Source organism: Motacilla alba, chromosome 13 (assembly GCF_015832195.1).
Source record: "Motacilla alba alba isolate MOTALB_02 chromosome 13, Motacilla_alba_V1.0_pri, whole genome shotgun sequence".
In the NCBI taxonomy this organism is placed as follows: domain Eukaryota; kingdom Metazoa; phylum Chordata; class Aves; order Passeriformes; family Motacillidae; genus Motacilla; species Motacilla alba.
Window position 1 is genome coordinate 3,341,364 of NC_052028.1, and position 16,995 is coordinate 3,358,358.

At 57.8% G+C, this 16,995-nt stretch overlaps 3 protein-coding genes across 4 annotated transcripts in view; 2 read left to right on the forward strand and 1 right to left on the reverse strand.

Moving 5' to 3' along the window:
* LOC119706665 (transmembrane and coiled-coil domain-containing protein 6-like) overlaps positions 1 to 3,571 on the forward strand; it is a 9,515-nt gene extending 5,944 nt beyond the window's left edge. The window contains exons 10-17 of the mRNA XM_038150581.1: positions 164 to 221; positions 688 to 766; positions 1,009 to 1,089; positions 1,624 to 1,681; positions 2,055 to 2,143; positions 2,457 to 2,565; positions 3,138 to 3,172; positions 3,336 to 3,571. Coding sequence (XP_038006509.1) covers positions 164 to 221; positions 688 to 766; positions 1,009 to 1,089; positions 1,624 to 1,681; positions 2,055 to 2,143; positions 2,457 to 2,565; positions 3,138 to 3,172; positions 3,336 to 3,363 — 537 coding nt within the window. The 3' untranslated portion in view covers positions 3,364 to 3,571. The remainder of the gene's footprint in view (positions 1 to 163; positions 222 to 687; positions 767 to 1,008; positions 1,090 to 1,623; positions 1,682 to 2,054; positions 2,144 to 2,456; positions 2,566 to 3,137; positions 3,173 to 3,335) is intronic.
* Positions 3,572 to 4,458: 887 nt separating this feature from the next.
* On the forward strand, positions 4,459 to 6,822 carry WDR55 (WD repeat domain 55). Its single transcript, XM_038150148.1, has 8 exons — positions 4,459 to 4,493; positions 4,562 to 4,713; positions 4,824 to 4,924; positions 4,992 to 5,079; positions 5,228 to 5,407; positions 5,511 to 5,610; positions 5,710 to 5,879; positions 6,134 to 6,822. The coding sequence occupies exons 1-8, from the start codon at positions 4,473 to 4,475 to the stop codon at positions 6,456 to 6,458; spliced, it is 1,137 nt and encodes a 378-aa protein (XP_038006076.1). The 5' UTR covers positions 4,459 to 4,472; the 3' UTR covers positions 6,459 to 6,822.
* Positions 6,823 to 8,638: 1,816 nt separating this feature from the next.
* On the reverse strand, positions 8,639 to 14,599 carry DND1 (DND microRNA-mediated repression inhibitor 1). 2 transcript variants are annotated; one of them, XM_038150248.1, is made up of 5 exons: positions 14,575 to 14,599; positions 11,262 to 11,379; positions 10,300 to 10,761; positions 9,373 to 9,759; positions 8,639 to 9,138 (listed from the first exon to the last, which is right to left on the reverse strand). In XM_038150248.1, exons 1-5 carry the CDS (start codon positions 14,584 to 14,586, stop codon positions 9,122 to 9,124), a joined length of 996 nt encoding a protein of 331 aa, XP_038006176.1. In that variant the 5' UTR covers positions 14,587 to 14,599; the 3' UTR covers positions 8,639 to 9,121. The 2 variants fall into 2 exon arrangements, with proteins under 2 accessions (XP_038006176.1, XP_038006177.1); XM_038150249.1 differs by having other exon boundaries at positions 14,554 to 14,579.
* Between the last annotated feature and the right edge of the window lie 2,396 nt (positions 14,600 to 16,995).

Here is a 16,995-nt window from a genome sequence, read left to right on the forward strand (position 1 = left end):
GGCTGGGGGGCTTTGGGTATCTCTGGTTGTGCCCCTGCACGTGCCAGTGTCAGCTCCCGCTGAGCTGTGCCTGTCCCCGGAGCTTGCTGTGTGGCTGGGTGCTTGTCCTGTCCCTCAGCAACTGAGGCAGCACTAGCAGCAGCCTGCTGGGTTTGTGGTTCAGCTCTGTGTCATTGACACTGTCTCTCCCTCTTCTTTGCAGCCCACAGACATCGACAAAGGTGAGCCACGTGGTGTACCTGAGAGGGATGGGACAAGGGAGAATGGTTTGAAGCTAAAAGAGGAAAGATGTAGATTAGATTTTAGGAAGGAATTCTTCCCTGTGAGCATGGGGAGGCCCTGGCACAGGTTGCCCAGAGCAGCTGTGGCTCCCCCATCCCTGGAAGTGTTCAAGGCCAGGTTGGACAGATCTTGGAGCACCCTGGGATAGTGGAAGGCGTCCATGGCAGGGAGTTGGAACAAGACGGGCTTCAAGATCCCTTCCAACACAAACTGTTGTAAGATTCCAGGTCTCCTGGGATCAGCTGAGCCCATCAGTGCCAAACTGGTTTGCTCCTCCTCTTGTACCTAATGTGAGGCAGCTTATCCTTCCTGTTACTGTGTCCCAGAGGGACTCTGCCCCACCCCAGTGTTCTGCAGTGACCTGTTCTTCCTCTCAAATGTAACCTGCTGCTTCCTCTACCCCAGGACCCGGCTCAGCCAAGGAGCTCATCAAGTCCATCAATGAGAAGTTTGCTGGAGCTGCTGGCTGGGAGGGAACAGAAGCATATCCTTTACTGTCTGTGCCAGCCTGCCTGGCTGTGGGGCTGGGCTGCCCTTGCAGGCACAAGCACATCTGAGGGGCTGTCCTGCCTCACATGGTAGCAGGGAAATGCTTCTCCCACACCAAACAAAAGCTCTGCACCCCCCAGTTTGGTTGTGTTGGGGCAGGAGGGGGTTTTCAGCTGGCTGTGCCAGCCTGCAGCTGTAAGGCTCAGCTCATGTGGTGCTTTCCTTAACTGCTGCCACTTTGAAGAAGCCAGAAGACAAGAAGCAGCTGGGAGACTTCTTTGGCATGTCCAACAGCTATGCCGAGTGCTACCCTGCCACGTAAGGAGCAGCGGGAAGGTGTGGGGTGGGATCAGGCTGTGCTGAGGGGCTGCTGTTCTCTGGCACTAAGAACTTGAACATCAGCCCCACTGCTTGTTGGGGAGCAGGCCTGGCCTCGTCTGTGGCAACAGCTGACTGGTAAAACCATCCCAAGCCCTCGGCCCTTCTTAGCTGAGCTGCTCTCTGCTGTAGGTGGCTGCCTGGAGCCTGCTGCCCCTCAGAGCCGGGGGGGGGGCCTGAGGTGGCTGGGAATCTGCTGCATTCCCAGTTAATCCATGTGGTTGTGAAGCTCTGGCCTCCCTCAGAGGGAGAGGAACATCTTTCAGCCTGCAGAGTCATCCAGGAAGCATTTCCAACCTTGGATGCCCTGTGGTACAGGTCACCTGCAGGGCTTGCAGCTGGGGCCACCTCCCTCTGGCCCAGGAACTGAGTGTGTTTGGTCGTAGGCTATGGGACATGACTCCCACCAGCTCCAAGGTCCTGATCCATCTCATGGACCCACTCTGAACCCTTTCCTTGCTTTTTTCTCCCCAGAATGGATGATATGGCTGTGGACAGTGATGAGGAGGTGGACTACAGCAAAATGGATCAGGTATGTTGGCACCAGCTTTGAGGAGCAGCCAGCAAAGTAGGCACCAGTGCCAGCTGAGAGGATCCCATGGGAAAGAAGCAGCACTGGAGCTGGGTGCTGAGTGAACTTTGGGGTTTGCTGATCTGCTCCCTGTTTTGTCAGGGAGCTAACAGGTGTCACTAGCACTTGACCCAGAGGTGTTGACAGGCATGCTACTCTGTTCTGACTTCCTCTTCCACAAAATCTATCTGGAACTTCTTGGAGAGGGAATCTGGAGCTAAGGCCATTGATCTGGGGCTGGTGGGAGATGGAATCTCGTGGCTGGGTGTGCAGGGCTGTGTGAGAAGCCCTCCCAGCAACCGAGGAGCTGCTCTGAGTCACTCTCTCCCTGCAGGGTAACAAGAAGGGGCCTCTGGGCCGCTGGGACTTTGACACGCAGGAGGAGTACAGCGAGTACATGAACAACAAAGAGGCTCTGCCCAAGTGAGTGCAGCCCTCAGGAAGGGCCAAGCAGGGGTTCCGGGTGGGATGGCCATGTTGGCCAAGCCTGGGTGCTTGGGGCAGCTTCAAGCAAGCTGGGAGAACCTTGTGAGAACCTGAGGAGGAGCTGTGAGTCCTGGGCCTGGTGGTTTGCTTTTGCTTTTAGTGTCACTCTTGAGGACTCTGGCCCAGGTGCTGCTTTCGGGGGCTCAGGCCAGCTCTGGAGCACGTGCTCATGGCTGGGAAGACGTGTCCCTTCCTGTGGCAGGCTGTGGATCCCCTGTGAGTGCTGAGCCACGTCCTGCTCTTTCTCCAGGGCAGCCTTCCAGTACGGCATCAAGATGTCCGAGGGGCGCAAGACGCGCCGCTTCAAGGAGACCAACGACAAGGCGGAGCTGGACCGGCAGTGGAAGAAGATCAGCGCCGTGAGTGACCAGCTCCTGCCGTGCCAGGAGCTCCCACCCAGCCCTGTCCTCGCTGTCCTGGCCGTGGCCAGTGGGTGTGGGAGCACCAGGGCTGGCTCTCTACCAGCTGCATTTGCTCCTTGCAAGAGCAGCAGCCAAATTCTTGGGGCTTCAGTATTGCAGGTGTGGCGGGAGCTCTATTGGGAGCCCTTGTCCTGGGAGCAGCCCCAGGCTGGGGCTTTTTGCTCTGGGCTGTGCAGCAGATGAACGTGCCCAAAACCATTAGTTTGGAGCCATCCAAAGGGGATTGTAGGGGACAGGACATGTAGTGGTTCCCTGTTTGCCAGCTGGCAGAGCTGCCCAGCCTGGCAGGATGGGATGGGATGGGCTGGGGAAGGTGAGAACAAATGGTCTGTGGTGGGCAGAAATGAGCAGAGGGCGAACAGGCCAAGCTTCTCCAGCTGTAGCTCACCTCAGCTCGCTCTGGCCTGGCTGCAGCTCTCCTCAGGTGTATCTGGCACCCTCCAGCCCCTCTGCTAGCTGTGAGCAGCCAGATCCCCTGAGGGTAACAGGGCTTCGTGCTTTCTCTGCAGATCATCGAGAAAAGGAAGAAGTTGGAGGCTGATGGGTAAGTGCAGTGGTCTCTGTGGCTCAGCTGCAGGCGCCCTGCTGGGCCCCCCCACCTTCTGTGGTGGGAAAGTGTGGATGTCAGTGCCGAGCTCTGGATGTGGCGGGGGTGGAGCTGCCTGCCCTGCATCCTCACCACTCTCCTGCCCTTCTCTCTCTTCCAGGGTTGAGGTGAAACGGCCCAAGTACTGATTAGTCCTGCATTTCTTTCTCCCTCTCCTGGAATCCTGGCCTGCTGGGAGCTGCCTTCCTGGAGCCTGCTGGTGTGCTCTCCTTGCTCCACACACCGTCCACTCTCTGCAGGGCTGGGGGCTCTTCCCTCCCTCTGTTCTTTGCTGTAGAGCCTGTGCTGTGTAAATGTTGTAGCCTTAATAAAACTTCATTAAATTTGTGTGTGAGCATCCGTTTGTGTGTGCAGAGCGGAGGGGCCTGGGCACATTCTGGCCTCCTTTGGAGCAGCAGGTGTGCTAGGACTCTTCTACTTACCCAGGCACTGTTGGGGCTGACAGGGCAAACTGTTGCTCAGTGTATTTATTGTGGGAGCCTTTTGAGCTGGGGGCAACATCCCTGGATAAAATTAACAAATTTGAGGGCAATAATCCCAGCTGAGCATTTTGTGCCTCAGGCTGGGAGGAAGAAATGGGACCTTGAGCTCGGCTACAGCAAGAGCACTGACCTGAAGCAGAGGCTGTGCAAGCTGCTCCAAGCACTGGCAAAGGGCTGCTCTGGGTCTGATGGGGCTAGCACCAGGCAAAGCTCGCTCCCTCAGGGCAGGGCCAGCAGGGAGCTGGGATCGCCCCTCGGGCAGGGGCGCTGCTGGTAGTCCCTGTCTGGGATGGGGTCTCTAGGGGCGACCCTACAGTCCCCAGACCCTGCAAGGGGCCGAAGTGGCACCTGCTCCCTGGCCGCCCCCTCCCCTGGGATCAGAGAGAGGAGATGCCGGTGTGAATATAGGAGCCTGTGGAGCTCCCAATGGTGAAGCGCTAAAGAACAGGAACACATGAGGCGGGCGGGCAGCGACCTGGGGAAATGGGGCCGGGGCGCCCGTAGGCTGGAGCCCCAAGGCGGCGCGGTCCCGAGGCGGGGGAGCCCCGGGGCGGTGGGGCCCTGAGGCGTTGCAGTCCGGAGGCGGTGGGGCCCTGAGGCGGCGCGGCTCCGAGGCGGCGCGGTCCCGAGGCGGGGGAGCCCCGGGGCGGCGCGGCCCTGAGGCGGGGCGGTCCCAGGGGCGGGCGGTGCCAGGCAAACTGAGGGGCGGGGCATATGTAAATGAAAGGCGTGGCCATGCAAACGAGCAGGGCGCCATGGCGGCCGCCATGGAGGAGGTGAGCCCGCGTGGGGCTGCGGGAGCCCGGAGCCCCCGGCCCCGGTCCCACGGCCCCGTTGTCCGCAGGAGCCCCAGGAGTCCCCGGAGCCGGCGGCGCGGGAGCCGCGAGTGCGGGACACGCCCGAGGACATTTGTCTGGAGGCCACGGCCAACGCCATCGCGCTGCACCCGGCGCGGCCGCTGCTGGCCGCGGGGGACGTGGACGGCGATGTGTACCTGTGAGTGGGGCCGGGGCTGGGCACGGGGTCCCGGCTCCGGGACACGCTGCGCACTGCGCGGGGCTCCCCGACCGCCCGCGGGTCCCGGCGAGCACTCCCGGTGCCGGCAGGTACTCGTACTCCTGCACCGAGGGGGAGAACCGGCAGCTCTGGTCCTCGGGACATCACCTCAAGTCGTGCCGGGACGTGGCGTTCTCCCAGGACGGGCAGAGTGAGTGCGGGGGGCGTGCGGCGGCACCGGGGGACGCCGGGCGGGGGGCACTAACGCGGCTCTCCAGAGCTTTTCACTGTGTCCAAGGATAAGTCCATCCACATTCTGACAGCGGAGGAGGGACGGCTGGAAACGCGCTTCCCCAAGGCTCACGAGTAAGTCCGTGCAGGCGGCTCATTCTGGGCACAACGGCTGGGGCATTGTCCCCTTCCCTCCCGCGGCACGGCCGCTCAGCCCTGGGCCGTAGGGAGAGCCCGCAGTGCCGCTCCGGGAGCCGTGACCATGGGCCCGGGGTTTCTGCAGAGCGGCTCTCAACTGCGTGCTGCCCATCGACAACCACATCTTTGCCACGGGTGACGACGGCGGGGCAGTGAAGGTGTGGGACCTGCGCAGGGGCAGTGCCATCCTGGAGGCACGGCAGCAGGAGGAGTACATCAGTGCCATGACTGTGGATGGCAACGGGAAGATCCTGCTGACAGCCAGGTACCGGAGGGGCTTCGTGGGGTCGGGCTCGCTGTGTCATTCACGGCTGGAGTGCCCTGTGCCATGTCCCATGCCCACAACGTGTCCCTCCCACGTCCCACAGTGGTGACGGCACCCTGGGTGTCTTCAACGTGAAGAGACGGCGCTTTGAGCTGCTCTCGGAGCCGCAGAACGGCGACCTGACGTCTGTGGTGCTGATGAAGGTTGGCACTGCTCCCCAGCATGGAGCAGGATCCCACACCCCCTGTCCTCGCTCCGTTTTTTTGTTCTGTCTCTGTCTCACTGCCCTCCCTCGTGCCTAGAGGGGGAGGAAGGTGGCGTGTGGCTCCAGCGAAGGCACCATCTACCTCTTCAACTGGGACGGCTTCGGGGCCGCCAGCGACCGCTTTGCGCTCAGGGCAGAGACCATTGACTGCATGGTGCCCATCACGGACAGCATCGTGTGCGTGGGGTCCCTGGACGGAGTCATCAGGTCAGGGCTGCGCTGGGGAGGGATGGGGAGCTGTGGGACGGGGAATGGAGAGCGGTGGAAGGGCGTGGGATCCGGCAGGACTGGGGGGAGTGAGATGGGATAGGGAGGGGAGAAGAGTGGGCTGGAGATGGGGTGGGATGGGGTGGGGTGGGGGGGTGGGATGCGATGGGATCAGCCTTGCCCAGGTCACAGGCAGGAGGGCAGCCGGCGTCCGCGGGCGCTGCCGGGCGCTCAGTGCCCCGTGCCGTGCCCAGGGCGGTGAACGTGCTGCCGAACCGCGTGCTGGGCTGCGTGGGGCAGCACCTGGGCGAGCCCATCGAGCAGCTGGCCGTGGCCGCGGACGGGAAGCTCCTGGCCAGCAGCGGCCACGACCAGAAGGTGAAGTTCTGGGACGTGTCGGCGCTCGGCTCCATGGTGGTCGATGACTACCGCCGGAAGAAGAAGAAGGGCGGGCCGCTGCGCGCCCTCAGCAGCAAGGCGCTGGGCAGCGGGGAGGATTTCTTCGCCGACCTGCGGGACGAGGCCGAGCCGGAGGCGGCGGCGGAGGGCGGTGACAGCGGCGACAGCGACAGCGACTGAGCGGCCGCGCGGGGCCGGGAGCGCCGCCCCCTCAGCGCTGCCGCCCCGCCCGGCGCGGGGGCGGGGCTCTGCGCGTCCTTCTCTCCTGGCGCGACCAATCAGAGCCGCAGCCCCTGGGAGTGCCCGCCTACGGGGCGTGACCTCGCTATAATGCTGCCGCTGTCGGTGGGCAGGACGCTGGCGTTCTGATTGGCTCCTAGGGCTGCCACTCAAGCTGGGCTGTCGGCGCGGTCTTAAAGGGGCAGCGCGTGTCGGGGGCAGAGCGGGCGGGGGTCTCGTAGGGGACAGCGGTTATGGGGGCCCCGTGGGAGGAGCCGGGGGTGGCCCAGGATGGGGGGACAGGCTGGGGATGGTGAGGCTGAGGGTCCTGCCGGAGGGGCCTGGAGCGGGGGGCAGCGGGGGAGGCCTTTAGGGATGGGGGCACGGGGCTGGGGTGAGGCACTGGGAACGGTCCCTGGCTGGGGCCCGTGAGGGGCGGGGAGGGGCTCTGAGATGGGGACATGGCTGGGGGGCCCTGGTGGATAAGGGGGGGACTGAGGTATGGGGGAACATGGCTGGGGGGCCCTGGTGGAGGGGTTATGGGGGAAGGGGTCGTGATTGAACATCCCTGGTGGATGAGGGGGTGCTGAGATATGGGGGACAGGGCTGGGGTCCTGGTGGATGAGGGGGTGCTGAGGTACGGGGGACAGGGCTGGGGGTCCTGGTGGATGACGGGGGTGCTGAGGTATGGGGGACAGGGCTGGGGGTCTCTGGTAGATGAGGGGGGTGCTGAGATACAGGGGGACAGGGCTGGGTGTCCCTGGTGGATGAGGGGGGTGCTGAGATACAGGGGGACAGGGCTGGGGGTCCTGGTGGATGAGGGGGGTGCTGAGATATGGGGGGACAGGGCTGGGGGTGTCTAGGGGGGATGCAGTGCTGGGAGGGGAGGGGGTAATGCTGGGGTTTGCTGGTGAATTCGGGAGTCCTTTAGGCTGTTTTGGGATGGGGGGGGAGGAGGGCAGTTCCCAGGAGGGGTGAGATGGGGTCCTGGGGTGCCTGGCCAGGGCAGACAGGTTCATCACTTTCCTGCCCTGCTGTCCCAGCAGGTCAATTATCCTTCATTAATTAATTAAGACTTCAGCTCTGTTAGAAATAAACTCAGTGCCTTTCACTTCCTAGCGCCTTGTGCTGATGGTTCATCCTCATGAGGCAAGGACTCCTGGCGTGCCCCAGGAGGGACAGACAGACTTCCAGGGAGTGCAAGAAAGAACCTAAAGAGTGCACCCCGAGGCTCTTGAAGGATCCTGGGGATCTCCAAAAGAAGAGGAATGGGACTTGGGTGCTGCCAAAGAGACTTGGTGGGTCACAGAGTGCCATGAGAGGGACAGGGATCCCTCCCGGGCTGGGTCCTTCCCTGGGGATGGGCAGAGTGGGCAGCAGGGCCTGGAACAGTGTCAGACATGGCCTGCGCCTGCTGGGGAACAGGGAGGATCTGGTCTGGTGCACTTGCCCCAGCATTTCTGCTCCTGCCTATGGCTCCCATTGGATCCCCAGTGGCTTCCCAGCACTGCCTGGGAGCCCTGGGACCACCAAGTGCAGCCCCCAGGTGCTGCTGGCCCAGGGGTTCTTTCCTGGAGCTGGGGGTGAGCAATCCACGAAACAGAGTGACACCTGGAGTCCCTGGAGAGCATAAAGGGGTGTCCTGGTGTGAAAGACAGGTGTCTGCTAAGGAAGGCAGGAGCCTCCCTTGGAATGGTTATTGTTCCTCAGCAACAAAAACGGGGGGAAATTCCCTAAGACAGAGAAAAACAAAAGGAAAAACCTCCAACAAGGAGCTACCAGATATCCCAGAGGACCCCCAGAAGACACGGGAAGGCATCAGGAGGCACTTGGAGGAGTCTGAGGGGTATCAAAAGCTGGTCAGGAAGAGCCCAGTGAGTAGAAGACAACAAAGATCAAGGTGTTAGGGAATGCTGCTTCCCACACAATGGGCCCACCAGGCTCTGAAGGCTCCAGATCCCCCCTGTCCCTTCCCCTGCCTTTCCTGGTGTGTGGGGAGAGCACTGAGATGCACCCGACAGGCAGGGAGCTGAGGATGCAGGAGGAAAAGATGACATGACCCAGCTGGTGCTCTCCAGAACTCTTTAATCCCAAAAGAACAACGTGTGGCCAGGCCTGCCACTCCCGAGGAATCATTCACGGGCAGCTGCCAACCCCACAGCTGCTTCCTCACTATGCCAACAGGTTACAGGCCCTCCCCTCCCCACACAGCAGCTCCACCAGCCCACAGCGCATCTGTGACCACTGGGACACTCCCTCTGTGTGGCCCTGTCCTCCCCTGAGGCTGCTCCTCAGGAGCCAGGAATGCCAGTGGAGGAATTCCCTCCATCCAGTGCTGGCAGCCCCTCCAAGAGCTGCTGCTGCTTCTCCAGCATCTGCCCCTCCAACGCAACACAAACCGGCTTAACAGGAGCCAAACTCGGCAACAGGAAAACCAACAACCCAAAACTAGAACCAACTCAAGGGCTGCCCGGGGACAGGGGGGCTGCCATGGACCAGGACAGCAGCACTTATCCTCCAGAGCCAGCTCTCAAAACCGATGCAAACAACTCCAAGGAAAGCTGGAACAGGGCTGGGAGCCCAGCGGGGCTCGGGCTCAGTCGTGGCTGTGGCAGAGCAGCTGCCTACTCCAGCTGGCACCCTGCAGTGGAGAGGGAAGGGTCAGGCTCTGCCCTCACCCCCAAACCCCCTCCTCTTGCACCCTGTGCTTCCAGTCAGAAATCCTCAGCTCAGAGCTGACGGCGTTCCAGCCCTGCCAGCCAGCCTGGGTCCCTCCCTGCCCCATCCGACCCTGCCCAAAGCGCCACAGCTCCACCCTGCCAGCAGACACCTCAAGACTTTGGGAAGGCAGGGAGCTGGCTGTGCAAGGACTCACCCAACAGCCGCAGAACGCGCAGGGCTGCCACCACCTTGGCCCTCTCGTGCTCGCTCTGGCCCTGCCTGTCTGGTGAGATCCACATGAAGCCGCTGATGGGCACGTGGGACCCCGGGATGGCCACCTGGTACCAGAACCGCTGCCACCCGTTGGGGTTCACCTGGACACACTTGGTCATGAACAGGGGTGTCCTCAGGTGATGCTTCCAGCACAGCATCTTCAGGTGCTCCAGGACGTTCCGCAGTGACAGAGGCAGGGGCACCGCTGGGCTCTCACCCCCCTGCATCCAGCTGGACGATGGCTCCTCCTCACCCAGCTGCAGCTTTTGCTTCAGCTGGGGGTCCAGCCAGTCCACCCTCATCTTTGCTTCCCCGAGCCTCAGGTTCCCTAGAAGACAGGAGATGCTCACCTACCCTCCAGCACCATCCCATCCACCTCCAGGACTTCAGGGGCAGCTTGATTTTAGGGCCAAGCTGAACAGGTATCAAAGCCAAATGCTCCTCAGCTGGGGCAGAAATGGGTACAAACCAAGACTTTGGAGGTCCTGGTTGGATGTCTGGGAAGTGTCCCATTAAGGCATTGCAGTCATGGGACAGGGCTCAGAGGGATTGAGCAGCTCCATCAGGAATGTTTAAAGGACACTGAGGGGTTGGGCAGCTCCACTGGACAGGTTTAATAACTTGGTTAATGTTTGGCATGCCCTGAACTGGTGATGCTCCTGCTCTGAGCAGGCAGCTTCCTGGAGACCTGCAGCAGCCCCTTCACCCCACCACCAGTAGGACTGCTGGAAATCAAGGGCACCATGGGCAGCTGGCATCCCACAGGACACAGGGAGAGAGCAAGAGGCGTCTCAAGGCTGAAGTCACCTTGCAGCCAAGTCTGGAGGTGGGAAGCCCAGCCCAAGCAGCATCCCTCAGCACCACTAACCTTCCATCAGGGCTTTCTTGGCCAGGGCAGCAGCCTCGTGCGACCTGTACCTCAGCACCGCGAGCTTGGCCTGTTTCTGGGAGGGGCTGGCGTGCAGGGTGACGCCACAGATGCCCTCAGTGACCCTGTGCAGCGTGGCCTCCAGCTCCTGCCGGCTCACCGAGGCGCCCAGGCCGCTGATGACGAGCTCGCGCTTCTGCGTGCTCCAGCACACCACGATGGCGCAGCCCTGGCGCAGCTGGAAGCGGTGGAAGGCGGCGATGGCGCTGCGGGCGTCCTGCCGGGAGGCGTACCTGGCGTAGGCGAAGCCGCGGTTGAGCCCGCTGAAGGTCATCATGAGGCGGAACTCGTAGAGCTTCCCCGCGCTGCCGAACAGCGGGATCAGCGTGTTCTCGTAGACGTCCTGCGGCAGCCTGGCGATGTACACCTCGGTGCCGGCCGGCGGCGGGCCGCCCACCCAGCCTGCGGGGACACAGTGACCACGGATGTTAAAACAGGACCAGACTCCGGGTACTAAAAGTGATTTCAGCATTTATTATAATAAAAGGAAAGGCCTGAAGCGTGGGGGCCCGCGGGCCGAGCAGGAGCGTTCCCGTCGAGGATGCTGCAGCGCCGCAGCCATGTCCCAATGTTCCAGGTGGAGTGGCACAGCTTCCCTGAGTCAGATGCCCCTTTTTATCCTGTTCTTTGTCCCTCTGCATTGGTTTCTGTGTGGATCCTTCGTTTGCATGAAGGTTTAAGGTGCCTGATTGGCCATTACAGTTCTGTCCAGGCTGGCTCGTTTCACTTGGGGGGTGCTGCACTTAGGTGTAATTTCTTATAACTACCCTTTTAACCCCTTTTACAATAACCAAACTATGGTACATGCTCAACAATTATCAACTGCTATTTTACAGCAGTTTCTAACCTATTTTTAACAAGGGTGAGTCCCCTCCCAGGCCCCAGCTGCTCTCCTGACGTACCTGGGGGGGGCCCTCCGTAGCGCCTCTGCCCGTTGACTTGCACCAGCTCGATGCCCGTCTCCTTCTCCCAGGCCAGCAGGGCCATCTTACCCGCCTCGTTGATTCCACTGGTCCATGCCTGAAGGAGGAGATGATGGTGGTGATTGTGTGGGCAAAGAGCTTTAAACAAACCCCTCTGCTCTCAGGGAACCTGAGAAGCCTCCCAGCACTCCTATCCCAAGGACTCTCCAAGCCTGCTCCAGGTGACACAAAGTCCAGCGACTCTGTTAGAGCCCAAAGTCAAACACAGTTTCCTACAGCCCTGCAGGACACAGGCAGCAGCTGCCTGGTGCTGCAAGAGGGAGCTGGAGCACAGAACCAGTGCGACCCATTGCATCATGACAGCTTTAAAGGGAAAGACAGTGGGTTACATTGATTACTGGGAAGAAAATCATCCCTGTGAAGGTGGTGAGGCACTGGCACAGGTTGCCCAGAGCAGCTGTGGCTGCCCCATCCCTGGAAATGTTCAAGGCCAGGTTGGATGGGGCTTGGAGCAGCCTGGGATAGTGGAAGGTTGCCTGCCAGTACAGAAGAGATAATATTAAAGAGAAACAAGAACTGACCACTGAACTGGAAAGCAGCTGAGTTATTATTACTATCCTTGAAAATAGAACAGCTGCAGAGACAGTTACGGGAGGACAAAAAGGAAAACAGAAGTTGGAGGAAAAAGTTCAGCTAGTGCTTGTGTGGGCTCCAATGCTCCTGACATTGTGCAGATTAGAAAATTAACTGCATCTCCTGAAGATAGACCAAATCCTTGGCCTTGTTATAAAACGAGATGAAGAATAGTGTCTATCAGAATAGACACAGTCTTTAATGAACAATTGTCCAGGAGTGCTACTGAAATGTTAGAACATGGGGAAATCCCCACCTGTGCAACGCTAATTGCATGCATTTCTGGTATCACCACCAAATTCACTCCATCCCACAAATCAGTAATACGGGTGAGATGTGGGATGGAGTAATTTTCATGGTGATACCAAGAATTGTACATGTAGTATCAGACTAATTGACCATTCCCAAGAACTAGGATTTACAGGTCGTCCACTGAGAAAAGAGAGGTGGAAAGAATTATATAATCAAGCATTATTTTCAGGAATTCCAAAAATTGCAATTGTCCTCCCCCGGGGCAAAGGTGAAAGAAACCCCTGACTAAAGTTAGCAAGAAAATGTAAAAGCTGTTTAATTTCCAACGGGAGCAGTACACCCCTCGATCCTGTCACAGCAGGATGGGGTTTTTCTGAGCATGGCACCTAAACCTGCTTCAAACTGGCTCTGACCAACGATACATGATACATTCACTGCTTGGCTCGACTGCATCTCAGGAGACAGAACAGAGATGCTCTGAATGGGAAAAGCGACTTTTATCTCTGGTCGGAGCAGTGAAACGAGCTCACATTTTCCATATAAGTAGGTACAAAAAGGCAGAATTCACTGGGTTTTCCATACCCCATCTCACCCCAGTCAAATGGAAGCACAGAATGGGGCTGATGGCCTATTGGAAAAGAGCCCGAAGCCACACAAGGCTGAGCGAGATGCTCAGGGTGAATAATCGCTGTGGCCTGCGTGTGCATTTTATGCAAACCCTGAATGAGGTGCTCCACCTTCCATTCAAGGGGAACTCTGACAGCTTTACAAGCAGGACGACGCGTTACGGTAAAAGTAGCACAAAACAATGCCCGCGACTAACTAAACCTCGGGGCACACTCACTTGGGAATCTGTGGATAGCAGTGTCTCCAAAAAGTACAAAGCAGAATTAGTGCAGCGTGGCTTTTCCCTGTTTTTCATGGGATGATAACCCGTCCGGGCAAACCCCGACGAGACTTGTATTACTTCACTTTTCCAGAAAGTGATACTGGAAATGATGCCAGCATGTCTCCACTGAAAATCAAGTTACCCATTGAAGGACTGCTTATTCTCCTCCCAGAAGGAATCAGCACCAGAATGAGCCAGGCTGAGCACATAAATCACCGAACCTGGCCCACGGGATGGAAACCTTCACTTTCTGCATCTGTAATGGTCACTGTGCGAATGGCTGCAACCATGCTTAAGTCTGAATGCATTTCGATGACCATTGCCAATGAATGAGCCATAATTGTACAAATTTAGGAGCTCAGTCTATTAACACGAATTTGGCAGAGGGAAATACAACCGTAATATGCGAAGCGCAACTTTCAACCGAAAAGGGGGAAATTTATTTACTCAGCTTCCAATATTGACACAAAATATGAAAGGGAAGTTTTGGTGGAGATATAATGTATCCACAGCTCTAAGTGGGTAATGCATTCTGGCACAACAAAAACGAATTTAAACCTCACAATGCATTCCACTACCTCCCAGGCTCCTGGGAAATCTTATCTCCACAAATTTCTAAAATTGGATGCTATGCCGTCAAATACACCAGCCAAAAACAAGTGCTATTTAATCCTTCATGGTCCTCAAAGCAGTGGAATTATCACTGGAGGCTAATATCTCTGCAATTCAACCTGCTATTTCTGTCTAGTCCCTGTGCACAGTGGTCGGCAGGGCGGCATGGCTGGATCCCGATCCCTCCAAAATCCTCGGAGTAGGAGCTATGCTGGGGACAGAGCTGGGAGCACTAAGCACCATGGATGCTGCAGTCCTAGCAAACGAAATAAACTCAGTAACAAGTGATTTATACTAATTGAAAGATCCGTTTCGACCTTATCAGCATAAGGAACCGGCCAATGGCCCTTATCAGATACCTCAGCGGGAACGGGTGGAGATAAAAGATCACCAGCAAATAGTGATAAATAGTGATAAAAGAGTGATAAAAGATCACCGCCTGATAGTGAATGCCACAGGGTGGTGGCACCTCTCCCCCTTCAAGGGGCTTCATCTTTTATGAAGACTAAAAACCAACTTCGGACGAGCGTGGGGAATCCCGCCTGGGGAAACACGTGCTCAGAGCGGGATAAAAACGCAGCCCCATTCCCTCCTCAGAGCCTCGTGGCCCGGCCCCGCGGCTCCCGCGATGGGTGCCAGCCCAATGAACCGCCCCGGGGTGCCGGGGCGGTGTGGCGAGGCAGGACCGGCTCTCCTCGCACAGCCCCCGCTGCTATCGGGGGTCCCGCTCCCGCCCGGCCCCGGCTGACCTCGGGGCGCGGCGGCTCGGGGCCGGGAGCAGCCCTGCCCGCGCTCCCGGCCGGGCCCGGGGCTCAGATCCCCGCGGGAAGGGCGCCCGAGCCGAGCCGAGCCGAGCCGAGCCGAGCCGAGCCGAGCCGCGCTCACCTCGCCGTCCATCGCGCTCACCTCGCCGTCCATCCCGCTCCGCCCGCGCCGCTCCCGCCGCTCTGCGCGCTCCTGCCGGGCGGGCCGGGGGAGGAAGGCAGCCAGCGCCGCCCCCCGCACCGCCCCACCCCGGATGGACCCCCGGCAGCCCCCGCGGGGTCTGGCCTGGCCGTGCCGGGCCGTGCCGAGCCGTGCTGTGCCTCTCTTGCTGTGCTTGTCCACCTGCGCGCAAAGGAAGGCGAGGAGTTGCTGTAAGAGGTACAGCAGCACCACCAAACTGTCCTAACTGAAGCGGCAAGGTTGAAGAGACCTTCAAGACCACCTAGTGCAACCCTCAGTGTAATCAGACCTCAGACAGCAACGTCCCAACAAGAAATGCCGGGTTTGAACCTAGTAGTGCTCGTTGAGCTGGAGTGCTTTGTGCTGCTTTTTCCAATACCGGCTAACAAAGGCAGATTTTGGGGGGGTCAGAAACATCTACTGAACGAAATCCTTCAAGCAATGTCTGATGCCCCGGAGAGTGCATTAGCCTAAATCTCCCCTGCGTTACGGAGTGCACCAGTGTGTCAGACTGAGCTGCTCCTGGACCCTGGCTCTTTGTGGAGGCGCCCCGAGCTTTGCTGCTGCCGGCTGCGGGCTGAGGACCAGACTTCTTGGGGCCGTGGTGCTGAAACCTGATCTGCATGAGCCAGAGGGGTGTCCACCCACCACCGGAGGCTCTGGGCTTCGAGCCAGGCTAGGAAGAAGGCCAGACAGACCGTGGCGTTCGTTTTCACACCAATGTCCTCCCCTGTCCCCAGGGAAGGGTGACATTGACATGGGACATTCACCCACTCGGGGCTGAAGGCTTTCATCCCTTCTGATGAGGCATAACTGGCTTAATTTTGCTGAAGTGAGAGGCAGGGTCATGACTTAAATGGGGTCATAAACCACCAGAGACCCTTCAGACAGTGCAAAATTCCCCTCCCCAGGGGAGGCACCCGCGTGTTCCATCGAAACCTGAATGTGGATTTACCCGCTGACCCTCGTGTTCCTTGGGCTTCCCCCCACCCCTGATGGATCAAGATTGTGGCCATCACTCAGACCACCAGACATCAAAATTGCAACGATCAAGTCTCTTCAATCAAGTTTAGTTTCTGGATCCACAGGTGATGAGCTCTTTCCCCTCTTTTCCTTCCCTCCACTTTCTTTCTTCCTTCCACATTTTCTTGCCGGTTATTCCTATGCTTTTATATTGTTGCATTGCTGTAGATAACAACCGCAGTGGCCACGTCTCTGCTTGCCACTGCTTCTAAACAGATCTAAGATAGACCCTACATATTTTTATCTACAAACTCCACTCATTCAGTGTCATTTCACCTCTAATGCTCCCCAGTGGCTCCATTAACCAGAACTCTGGTTGTTCCTGCTGTGGCAGCTCAGCATTTCTGGCACAGGGATGCAGCCCCACCGTTCCAGACCCCAAAGAACAATTCCAACCCTCCACAGCACTGCCACTTGCCAGGCTATACTCACTTATTCCACAAGGCCCCAGAGCAGCACCGTAGGATCTTGCAGGTCCAGATGATGACCAGTATCTCACAGAACTGTGGGAAAAGGAAAAAAAAATTACTATAAACCTTGAAATACAGGTATGGACAAAAAAAATCATATAAAAGAAATATAAATTGAATACAAAATTGTAATGATTTTAAAATAGCTTAAAAGTTTTTGGATTTTCTCCTTAAGAAGGAAGAAGTGGCTCATGCAGCCAGTCTGCCTTGAGCTGTCCTTTGTATCTCTAAAGATAAACTGCTTGGCTATACCACTATCTTGGTAAAAATCCACGAGCAAGTAGAAAGGGAAGTTAATGAATCATATCCACAAGGAAAAAAATTACTAGTGATCCAGATCCATAAAAATGATGAAACACAGTGGGCTGCTGAAATAGGCTCTGCTCACCCAAGTACCTGCAAATGGAAACTCACTTCAGCAATGTGGCTATTGGTGCAGTGCTGCTATAAAATGTAACTAGACTTCTTAGTATTTTGAGTAGAAAAATGTCTGATTTTTCCAAAGAATTAGTAACTCATTCTCACCTCTAGCTAAGGTCAGCTCGCTTTCCCGGGATGCATCTCAAAAAGCCAAGCTGTAGCCACTAGATGGCAAAATGAGACTGAATCTTCTCTCCTACACAATCTCAAATTTTATTCGCTGGATGGAGATGAAAGAGGACAACATTAATATGTTTTTATCCATTTTAACCTTCTGCCATTTGCCTGGAAAACGGTAGTTGCAGGTATTCAGAACGTGAGTGGGAAGGTGGATTATGTGATCGAGGTGAGATGCTACTCTGCTGCTACTGTAATCCACGTCTCAGAGAAGAGCCCTGACACATCAGGACTGCTCCAGTGGACGAGGACTTTTGGCCTGTGCTGGCCCTCCTTCATAATGAGCCAGGGG

What these genes read in the sequence shown, in the direction of transcription:
- DND1 (XM_038150248.1), bottom strand. An exon ending in CTACGGAGGGCCCCCCCCAG is followed by an intron (nt 10,762 to 11,261) that starts GTACGTCAGGAG and finishes GTGTCCCCGCAG; the next exon opens with GCTGGGTGGGCGGCCCGCCG. An exon ending in CAAGAAAGCCCTGATGGAAG is followed by an intron (nt 9,760 to 10,299) that starts GTTAGTGGTGCT and finishes CCTGTCTTCTAG; the next exon opens with GGAACCTGAGGCTCGGGGAA.
- WDR55 (XM_038150148.1), top strand. Translation starts at nt 4,473, where the DNA reads ATGGCGGCCGCCATGGAGGAG. An exon ending in TGGCGGCCGCCATGGAGGAG is followed by an intron (nt 4,494 to 4,561) that starts GTGAGCCCGCGT and finishes CGTTGTCCGCAG; the next exon opens with GAGCCCCAGGAGTCCCCGGA. An exon ending in TCCCTGGACGGAGTCATCAG is followed by an intron (nt 5,880 to 6,133) that starts GTCAGGGCTGCG and finishes TGCCGTGCCCAG; the next exon opens with GGCGGTGAACGTGCTGCCGA.